Source organism: Gobio gobio (assembly GCF_949357685.1).
Source record: "Gobio gobio genome assembly, chromosome: 4".
NCBI lineage: Eukaryota > Metazoa > Chordata > Actinopteri > Cypriniformes > Gobionidae > Gobio > Gobio gobio.
In genome coordinates this window covers 17,370,937-17,382,348 of record NC_137100.1, presented here as the reverse complement: position 1 = coordinate 17,382,348, position 11,412 = coordinate 17,370,937, and the positions used below count along the sequence as shown (strand labels likewise).

General features: G+C 38.8%; 1 protein-coding gene across 1 annotated transcript; it reads right to left on the bottom strand.

Annotated features, from left to right (window-relative positions):
* Positions 1–5,806: 5,806 nt before the first annotated feature.
* On the bottom strand, positions 5,807–10,923 carry ccnb1 (cyclin B1). The gene is made up of 9 exons (XM_079814743.1): positions 10,821–10,923; positions 10,267–10,407; positions 10,092–10,190; positions 9,506–9,688; positions 9,270–9,428; positions 8,952–9,188; positions 8,726–8,866; positions 8,534–8,644; positions 5,807–6,116 (listed from the first exon to the last, which is right to left on the bottom strand). The coding sequence occupies exons 1-9, from the start codon at positions 10,839–10,841 to the stop codon at positions 6,015–6,017; spliced, it is 1,194 nt and encodes a 397-aa protein (XP_079670869.1). The 5' UTR covers positions 10,842–10,923; the 3' UTR covers positions 5,807–6,014.
* Positions 10,924–11,412: the final 489 nt, after the last annotated feature.

Below are 11,412 nucleotides of genomic sequence, written 5' to 3'. Positions count from 1 at the left end.
GAAATGCACACAATTTTTCAATTTTTAGTGTTGTGTAAATGGCTCCTAATTCTACAACTCCTGATAAATTGTTTGCAATGCTCCCAATTGTCAGTCACTTTGGATAAAAAAAACATTTGCTAAACGACTAAAAATTATTATTGTACATGTAACTCAATGCGAGATGATGGTTTAAATTAGTAGTGCACACTCTTTAAAAAACGTGCTATTAGTTAATAGTCCAATAAGTTTGTTGTGAAGTGGATTTCAAAGGTAATTCAGTCATTTTAATTGAGATTCCAAATGGTCAAATGTTCATTCTGATCAGTTTGCAGGAAGTGGACAGTCATTCCATTTAAACTCACTGTGTTGGTATATGAAGTTTAGCTAAAATAAACACAGTGAAAAGAAGCTGAGGCTCAGCTTAATTCTTCTCAGGTGTGCTTGCTATGCTGTTGTTCTCGGGTAAAATGTGATCATTGTAACCATAGGTCACATAACAGTTGAGAAGACACACAAAATATAACCAAATCTCAGTAATTCTTATATTAAACATTGTGTCGTTTATAAATTTAGGGGTCCTAAATTATATTTTTTATATAATAATATATATTTTTTAAATCATCGGGTCAAATGGTCAGGTTACGACCTGAGCCAGACTCATGGGTCATTGGATCATAAAGACCATTGTACATGTTGGCGCTTGCACACCAGGCCATGTCTGACAAAGAATAACAATTTTATGCATTAGTTATTAGTTAACTATATCCTTGTTTTCCAATGGCAAGGGTTAAGGATAGTGTTGGAACTGGTTTTATTTGGGCAAAAATGTTGATCCATGACTACAAAGAAAGAAACATGGCGTACTTGGCAAAACAATCTATTATAAAAAAGATTTTGGATATTTTGCGTTACATTAGCATTTATAAGGAACAAATTTCAGGGCCAAATCAATTTGTAATATAGAGTGCTCGTCTGAATTTCCTTTAAATGGTAGTCGTTTTGTTTTGGGAACGTTGTGATTCTGTATGCAGACAATCAATGGTGTACAATGAATCATCCATTTTAGTGCTGGAGCTGAATTTTTGAACTGCAGCCCTATGGCTCTTCTTTTCACGTGGAATCTGTCTTGTAAACTGATCTTACTGGCCAGTCATGACCTCAGCGGGCAAGTATGAGTTTTCAGCCCGGACCTGCATTTACTAGCGCAGCCTGCCAGAGAAACTGAGACTTATTATCACTGGTCCCTGAGGAGCATAACCGCTAAGGGTGGAGCAAAGGAGGTAAGACCTTCCCTCTTAAAGAACGAAGCCTTCATAGTCAATACGAAGCAGCAGCTGTGTGCATATCCCAGTGCCTGAATAGGAGATATTATGACATATGATCATACGAGGAAGTTGTCATAAGGGTTACATCTCAGTGACTTGTAGTTTTGAGCCAAACATCAAGAGTGAACTAGCTATATAACTGAACCAAATGGCAGATCTTAAATGAAAGGTTGAAGAGAACAAGGGTATTTTTCATAATGTTAGGCCAGAGCAAAACATTTATACTTTAAATCAACTGATTATTCTATTGGCCAAATTAGTGGTTTGGTTTATTTTGTCACCTTTTATATGTCTGTTTCAGTTTAAATGGTTCATATTGTGTCAATCCATATAGTTTTAACATGCAAAATAAACAGGGTTTTTTTTTTTTTTTTGTAAAAAGTGACTGCAGTCATATCTTCACTGCAATTGTTTTCCAGTAAAAAACCTTTAAGCATCCATGAAAAAGTCACAATTATGTGAAATAAAGTCATAGTTATGTAAAACAAAGCTGTAATTTTAAGATATAAAGTCAGATTGTGAGATATACATGAACAATTACAATAAATAATAACCAAGATAGATTTAAGAAGCAAACTGAGTATGACATTAAAACTTCATATTCTTGGTTTTATTTAAGTGATAAATATAAACTTTTTACATTTTATTATCTTCGGCTAAATAAAACTCTAATTCTAAGCGCACGTGTACATGACAACGATGACACAGTATAAAAGTTGTTCCTTTGCAATTTTTGCATACACACGACAACATTGTCAAAACGATCCCCGTTCATACCATAGACAGTAAAAGAAGGTTCATACAGATCCGAAAAAGGATAAAAAAACCCACTGTATTATGCTGCCCTGCCACTGCCAGGCCAGTTGTTGGCGATGTCACTTTGTGAAGAAATACTACGTAAACTGAACACATAATATGCATGACGTTACTATTTGCCCAAAATCACGGTTTTATGGTTTACATGGAGTCAACAACGGTATCGTTTTGTAAAAACTTGCACTTTGAAACTTATTTTCAAGAGTTTATGTTTTCAGGCCCCAAAACACCATTGTCGTGTAATGAATGGCAGCAATGCACAAAATGTTTTCCATTTTCAGTTGAAAACAGTGTCATGTATAGGCTAAATGGCCCCTAATTCTACAACTCATGATAATTTGCAGTCACTCTGGATAAAAAAACATTTGCTAAATGACAAAAATTCCATAGATGTAACTCAATGTGAGATGATGGTTTACATCAGCAGTACAATATTTATTTTTTATTAATTTTGTTGGTAAAAAGTGACAACTAGCCCAGTCTCCCCAATAGGCAATGTTAATTTGTTTTTTTTTTTGTTTTTTAAGATCTGAATATCTTTTAAATGATATGTATTCAATGCACTTCACATTATGGACAACCCAAAATAGGCTTTTACAGTTTTTCTCAAATTGCTTTGGCTTAATTTTTGAAACAGTCTCATGTGCAATTATTACAACTGTTGTATAAAGAACATCGCAACTCTATTCCATGTCTACAAAATGTTGTAAATCACCCAAAACATTTCATTCATCCTTCAAAACCTAGTTATTAGCTAATGCCACCAATTGAAAAGATTTTTATTGTCAGTGTTAGCCATGGTAAAAATGTTTATATGCTTTTTTGTTTTTTCACCATGGCAGTAACCCTGGAAATGTTTGTTGTATTCAAATTCCATTTTTTGTTCTAAATTTATGTTGACATAACTCTTTCTGTGCTATTCAAGAATGCCAGTTCTTTTAATCTGAATAGCCATGTGTCACAAAGTGTCTTAGATTTCAAGAGTAAACATTTCCTGGGAAAAATCTAACACAGAGAAGACATTATGTACATGTATGTGTGTAACTATGTGTTACATGCAAACAACAACAAATAAAATCACATTCACATGTTTTATCATGCGAGCAGAAAATTGTTTAATTGGTAAAACTGTGATTCCTATGTTCAAGTCATAGATAATTATGAATTGTAGTATTTCTGACAGATTTTGATAATTGAATGGATCATTTTGCATGTTTTGGGCCATAGCTAAGAAGAAAGTTAAGACGCTGGAGTAAGCCTATCATCAGTTTTGATCAGTAAGCATGTGTATTCAGTGCAATGTGCAAATTGTAGACAGTTGCACCTGCAGTGTTGTACACTTGTGGCCAAACACGCGCAATTTGAATAAGAGAATAATAATTTAAAATCTGATATGAACTACTTTTCAGTGATCTGAAATTATTGTTTAGAGGGGGGCTCATCTGAGAACCAAAAAACTGTAAATTATGGTTAAGCTGTTTGAAATGCAGCTACCCCAGACAGAGAGACAGTCACTCCATTTAAACTGTCACAAATGAATAATATCTGTGACGCTATTTCAAGGTATTGGGTGAAATGAATCTAGTAAGCTTCTTAAAGGGTTCCAGGGAATAATTTGGTAATTGAAAGAATGATATGCCTGTGTTCTTTTGAGTCCATTCAGGCTGACGCAGATGACTGAATATTTAGTGGTGCGTCTCATGTTGCCCACTCAGCACTCCACCTACATCAGTGGGAGGGTCGATCGACAGACGTTGTCACAATGTGTGGCTTATATTAAATAAATGCACTTAAATAATAAACAGTAAAAAGTAGACATAAGCATAAGAAAGACTCATAGACGAGAAACGTAGGTTACATTTAAAATCCACAATAAAACATGTTCGCCGAGCCAAATATAACATTCAAAAAAGCCAATTTGTTTACTTTTGCGAAGCGCATCTCACATGATTAATAATGAAAGAACGCCACCTACAGGCTACCACTATATTTCACCATAGAGCGTCATTTAGCTGTTAAAAAACGAGAAATGGGATCATTTTTACGTTGTAAAACAATTTAGTGTTAATTGTACTTAGAATAAATAGTTGCATTCATCATTTGCAAGTCTACATAAAATGCAAATGTGATTGAGCAAGAAACAGCATCTTTTGGCATAGACAAAGTTGCAGCATCAGCAACATTTTAAACTATAGGCAAAAACCCTGGCAATAAAGGTTAACTCAGCTTAAAATAGTTGGTCACGTTTAATATTGAGTCCTTTGCTATACCTTTACTGCTATTGAGGTGGGATATGGGTAGGTCTAAAGGTGGGTTAAGATGTAAGCGAAGGCTGAGTGTAATTATAGCTATATATTTAAATGCATTTAAAAATAAAATAAAATGTACCCAAGTGCATTGTATCAAATGAGTTTAAATTTTTGCACTTAAAGACACCTAATATAAATCAGGAATAAATAGTTGAATTGCTTTGAGCAGGGGTCTCAACTCGGTCCTGGAGGGCTGCTGTCCTGCAGTTTAGTTCCAACCCCAATTAAACACACCTGAAACAGCTAATCAGTGTCTAACTAGGGCCTTGTAAGACGCTGGGTGCGTCTCAATCAGCTCCCTAGTTCAGTAGTCAAGGCACTGATCAGGACATAAGTCAATGGGCTGACTCCCTGATCAGAGCCCTGACTACTGAACTAGGGAGCTGATTGAGACACTGGTTCAGGTGTTTAGAGTTGGTGCTTAACTCTGCAGGATAGAGTTGAGACCCCTACCTTAGAGGAATTGACCAACCAGCACATGTTTAATGCAAAATAATCTGCAGTTAGAAACAAACAAAAAAGCAGAATTTGCCCCAAAAATTCCATTGGAGTTTAAGTCAATGGACACTTTTCCAGGTTTCAGAGCAGAACCAGGGTTCAGGTTAACTTTTCTAGCGGCGAATGGGTACATTCAATTTGTGTCCCCATTTGCTCAAAATCGCAAAAGAAACTCCACAACTTTCAAAAAGAGGGACATTTGATACAGCATTGAAGAAAAATTAACATCTTTACCATCACTCCCATAGATGCTGTATTAGAAACACCCTCAAAGTTAGTAACTTGTAATTAATTTTGTAATTTGATGCAAGAGCATAAAAGAAAATCCAAAACTTTGCAGGATTAATGATATTGACTGTTAAAACAGTCTGTGAAAAGGGTCTATGGCAGGGGTGTCCAAAGACAGTCCAGGAGGGCCCCTGTCCTGCATAGTTTAGCTCCAACTTGCCTCAACACCGGTCTGGAAGTTTCTAGTATGCCTAGTAAGGCCTTGATCAGCTGGTACAGGTGTGTTTAATTGGGGTTGGAGCTAAACTCTGCAGGACAGTGGCCTTCCAGGAGCAGGATTGGACACCCCTGGTCTATGGAAACCATGGCATTGGCCATCCAAGATGTAGCGAGAGGATGGTTGTACAGCAAGTGGTCTAAAATTAGGAAGCGTAAACAATTTAAATGCTTCATTTTAGCAATAATATTTGGCCATGAAATAACTTGAGCTTTGAAAAAGCGTTTCTTCAGAAATGCAGATTAACTCAATGACATGTCAAAGTAAACAAACTAAAGCCAAAAATGGATTGCACATTGTGGCAATTTATACAGGTAAACCAAGAAACAGCCACATTAAGTTACTTTAACGATGAAAGACCACTTAAGTTTAAAGTGTTAAAATGTTTATTTGAAGTCAAATGTACAAGGTTGCATAAACACTGAATCAACATTAAAAGGTCACCTTTACTCAGGACATGGCAGTGCAGATGAAAAACACCTGTAAAAACATCTTAAAAGTTGCAACAGTAAAAGCATGCATAAGTTACAAATTTTACAAGGCAGCACACAGTGCTTAAGTCTTCAACATAACCCCACACTATGAGATCTGCTTGGCCAGTTCCTTGATCAAGGATGACTTAAGCTGAGAAATTGAGGCAATTCTCATCTGTTTCTGACTGGAATACTTGTTCTTCACAGCCTGGAGGAGAAAGCAAACACTTGTTAGTGGGTCACATTAATAAAGTCATATAGATAAAGCTACTCGAACCAAAGTCAAGTAGGTCAACTTAGAATTAGGGGTGCACCGATCCGATATTAGGATCGGATATCGGCCGCGATACTGACAAAATAGCTGGATCGGGGATCGGAAAAATTAACAGATCCACAAGCCGATCCAGGTGTTTTTCCGTCGCAGCAGAACCTACGTCATTCGTCAGCTTCACGTGTGTCGCATGCTAGAAGGGAGCGAGCCAGAGAGTCGGCTGTGTGGAGGAGATATTTCACGCTTGCCACGCCAACTAGTTCGTCGCTGTTTCGAGGGTATTACTGCAAAGTCAGGGTCTTTCCTGCATTGACATTTCTTTGACGGCCAAAGCCTAATTTGATGAGTTAGTGATTTACGAGTGATGTAGAACAGATGCTGCGCTTGTGACTGAAGGCCAATTTATACTTCTGCGTCGAGTGCACGCAGAGGGTACGGCGTACCCTACGCATAGACGCGTTGGATACGCCGTGCCCTACGCCGTAGCCTGACGCGCACCTCTCCAAAAATGTAACAACGCGTCAATTCTACGCGGACCGCAAGCGCTGTGATTGGTCTGCCAGAACCCTTCCCTCAGGTCAATAAATAAATAAAAAATCTGCGATAGGAGTGTGTGTGTGTGTGTCCAGAAATTGGATGATAGTTCCTTACGTCTGCTATAACACACTATTTTGCAGTCCAGCGATTCTTTATGGTAGTAAATAAATACATATATCCGCTGAATATAGTTTATTTATTTTCTCATTAAAACCAAAGATGTTAATCAGTAATTGTATATCAAGAACAGGAACACTTTAGGGTATATTTCGTGAATGAAGTCTCCGCAACAACAATCGCTTGCTGAGCCACCGCTGCTGAAAACAGCGGCCACGAGCTCTGCATGATTTCACAAACACATTCCAGCGCCAGATCGCCTTATTTAACTTTACTAATCAACTAGAGATGCTTAATTTGTATTAGATACAACAACTCAAGAAAAGCCGCTCTCTCACTGCTGCTGATATTCCGACATGAATGTACAGATTCTACACATCAAGCTGCTTCTTCGGCTGTTGTCTTGATTACACCAACATGCCCGAGGACACTGCCTCCTAGCGTCTGCATGTGGAATTGCACATTGACGCAGACAACAGCGCAGAAGTATAAATGCTCACGACGGCGTCGGCTACGCGCGTAGCCTACGGCGTACACTCGACGCAGAAGTATAAATGGGCCTTGAGTGACAGAGAGACCGATCTGAGAGCTCCTCCCCCGCGCGCGCTCTCTGGGTCTTCAAAATAATCAGTGTTCGCTCTCATATTTCACATATTAATCCAAATCAAAAGCTCGGAAGACCGAAACCATGTTGCACGTGACACATTCGGACAATTTTGTCCTTGAATTATCACTGGGTGTGAATTGCGCTCAAAAAACATTGACTCTTCTCTGACCAGCTGACATAAAGCATACTTTCAATAAGCGGGAGACAAATTATATCCAGTTATGAAGTGTTTTCTGTGTGTTGACATCTTTCGCGATGTTCTAACAGACGGGATTCGCACACAACGCGTCTGCTAATGTCCGATTCGTGACCTAATGACTCCTTTGAACCGAATCATTTTAACGACTGGCCAGAACAACTGATCTGTCCAACACTGAACTCATGAACTCAGTTTATTAATTTACTCAGAACGCAACTGAAATGAGAACACAAGTGTGCTTACCCATTTTAGCAAGAGTGGGTAGTAAGAATTGTTTTTAATTATCAACAGTATTTCATCTTATTTCTGTTGACAATGTGTAGTAAAATAAATAGGCCTAGCCTACAATCATTTAATCTGGAGTGAGGTGAAACCAGAACAAAGTTGTTATTAGCTAGCTGAAAATTTTTATTAAATTGCATATGGTAGAAAATTAGACTATTTGTTAATTTGTAATGCTACTTTTTAATATTGATATGATTATATACCAAAACAATTATCTGTAGTGTAAAAAATGTTTGGTAACTGTCAGATTACTATTGTATGTTTGACCAATACACTGTTTTTTGTTTCCACTGCTACATTTTATTTATTTAAAGAAGTTAGATTACATTCTATTTTAGATTTGAATGCACAATTGTTTTTTAAATAAATAAGAATTCAACACCTTACATACATCTGTTATTTTGTCTTAGTTATGTTTAGTTAGTAAAGTCTGGTGCCTTTAGTCTCTTCAAGGAAGGTATAAGGTGGAAGATATACAGTTTATTATTAATTCAACAATATATCGGATCGGTATCGGGTATCGACAGATACAAAGCCCAGGCATCGGTATCGGGACTGAAAAAGTCGGATCGGTGCACCCCTACTTAGAATCAGGCAGAAGCTACTCACCAGGTGCTTTGAAAGCCCCTCGTTGACCCTCACAACATTTTTGGCAATATGCTGCATCACAGGAACCAGCATATCTTCTGTGTAACCCATATAATGCTGAAGAGTAGGTGTCTAAAAGTGCCAAACGGAATGGTTAGAGTTAATTGTATAACAGATAGGACAAGTATAAAAAAATACAAAAAAAAACCTTACCCAGTCACCACAGCTGAAGACCTTCAGGGTGAGGGCATAAGCAGCACTGGCCACCTGGGAGGGAGGGATGTGGACCATGTCATAGTCAACCATAGTGAGCTCAAGGAAGTACTTGGCCAACGTATGATGCTCTGCAGTAACCTGCAAAAACAAACCATATTAGTATTACAACATGAACATGTAACACCTCAAGTGCTTCTGAAACATGACAGGTAAACCAGCATACGTCTCCAATTTTTGAGGCTCTTCTGAGGAACTGTAGTGGCAGAGGTCTTCCAAAACCAAAGTCAAGGACTCTCAGGATCTTCATCTCCATCTCCCGGATTTGACCAGTGGTATAGGCACGGTCGGTCACAAAGGCAAAGTCTGCAATCTCTGGTGGGTACATCTCTTCATACTTTGAGGCAATGAACATGGCAGTAACACCAACAAGCTGGAGCTGCTTCTTTGGAACTGGATTATCCTGATTGAGGGACAAGTGAGGCCATTAAAAACAAACCTTCAAGACGACACTATGAAGTGAGGCAACTGGAAAGGGACCCACCTGAAGGAAACGGTCAATGATTGCGACAGTCATGTACATGGTTTCCTGAAGCAGCCTGAATTTAATTTGTACTTGCACAAGCCAGTCAATAAGAATGGCACGCATGTTTCCTGTGACTTCCTTTCCATCCAGATACTTCGGCCTAACAGCTTGCTCACTCTACAAGAGAAGCAGAAAAGCTCACTTTGCCGAACACATCAGCATTATAAAGCCAATGAGACAGATTTTCTACAAACCTCAAGCTGACGCAGATACAAATAGATGTCCTTGACATATTCACTGCAAAGCATGGGATTATCATAGTCATCTGCATCCACATCCTTGATATTGAGCAGAACATCAGAGAATGCCTGACACAGATCATCCGAAGCACAGCCAGAGGTCTCCATAGGAATGGGAGAGGAAGGCTCAGACAAAAGCTGAAATGGAAAACAAGTGAATTTTACATTAGAGTGGCAGAACTTACACAATTCAGAATAGAATTGGTACACTTCAGAGCCAGCACTAGGGTATTAACCTCTGCTGGTTAATACTAGAACTACAATAATGGCAATAGGAAAAGTTGTTGCCAGTCATAAAACAGACATTTGCCTAGTCTGCACAAGAAAGAGTCACATGACCCAAGTTCCCAGAAGTCAGCAAACACGGCAGCTGATGAGGTGCAAAAGGTTTAAAAGCAAAAGTGCATCAAATAAGAGGCTAGGACACTTAGAAATAAGGCAAGCTGCTATTTTCTTGACTTGCATTCATGGCATGGACAGCACACCTGCTTCAATACTACTGAAGTATTATTCTGGTGAACTGACCCAATTTACTGCTCACCTGAATGTCATGCTTAACTTTAGGAGACTCCTTTTTGGGCTGTTGAACCACAGGCGCTTTCTCAGCCACAACCTCCGCGTTAGATGCAGTCTTCACCTCCTGTTTCAAAAGGTCAAGTCATTGTTGAGACAAAGAAAGATGAAGGGGGAATGCCTGGAGAAGAGACCGTACTTACCTTCTTCCTCAAAGCCGGTCGTGTCTGCGGATTGTTGCCAATCTCCCCCAGCGCGGCCCGGGGTCTGAGTCCGGGCTTGTTCGCTACAGCTGCTTTTCCGGGCAGAGCGCTCTGATTCTCGCTGCTGGCCAGGCGGGTGTTCTGTTCAAGACAAGAGGGTCACACAGGCATGGTTTACATGCGAGTAGTGTGATTGGTGAAGCGATATTAAAATGCTGCATCTCTTAAGACGTAACAATATCAGGTTTGAATTCTAGGAAACGTGTTTGAGAAAGTCACACGAGGACCGAAGACATACTAGTACAAACCAGTTAACAGCACCAATGTGAACTAACTTGCTCTCAAATGCATGCAGTTTAAATGTTACGATTATGCAAAACTTGCACAAAGCTTTTCGATAGAGAATAAAAGTGAGTAAGTTAACGTGCGAGATAAGGAAATGGTTCAGGGCGTTCCATGTCAACTTAAAACGGACAAATAACGTGTTCTTTAATATGGTAAACACATACATTTTGAATTCCCCCCAAAAAAAGGATATTTTAAAACCAACTTACCCTTGTTACACGGAGAGCCATTATTTCAGGAGGCTTGTTGCTGTGACTCGATGAACAAACTGATTGATTATACTCAAGCGAGCTCGATGTAGCATTGCATTTCCTCTGTGGTTTAAATTGTCGCTCTTTCGAACGTGATTCGCTGGGTTCGAAAATCATTGAGATCTGATTGGCTCAGTCGCACCTGATTTCAATGCGTTACCAGGACAACTTATGAACACGTGACGCCCAGGGGCGGGGGATACCAGTCGAACTTGTTCTTTTGTAGTGTTCTCGAGTTTGCTTGCTTTCCACTGCCACCTTTTGCTGCGGAGCGTGTGGCCGGCTGCACCTAAATACAGTTTTCCACAAATATTAACATTGCTCACATTGAGAAAACCCAACTTATGTTCCTCTTATGTTTCTAACAAGATGACACTTATTACTACTTACTCTTAACAATTATATTAAGAGTATAATTATTTACGTAAATAAATAAAACTATTATTTACTACTACTGTCTGCAATTTGCAACTTCAATTTAATAATATAAATTGCACACACCTAAACAATTGCACATAACACACAGTTTTTATAGGCTTATACCATCTAA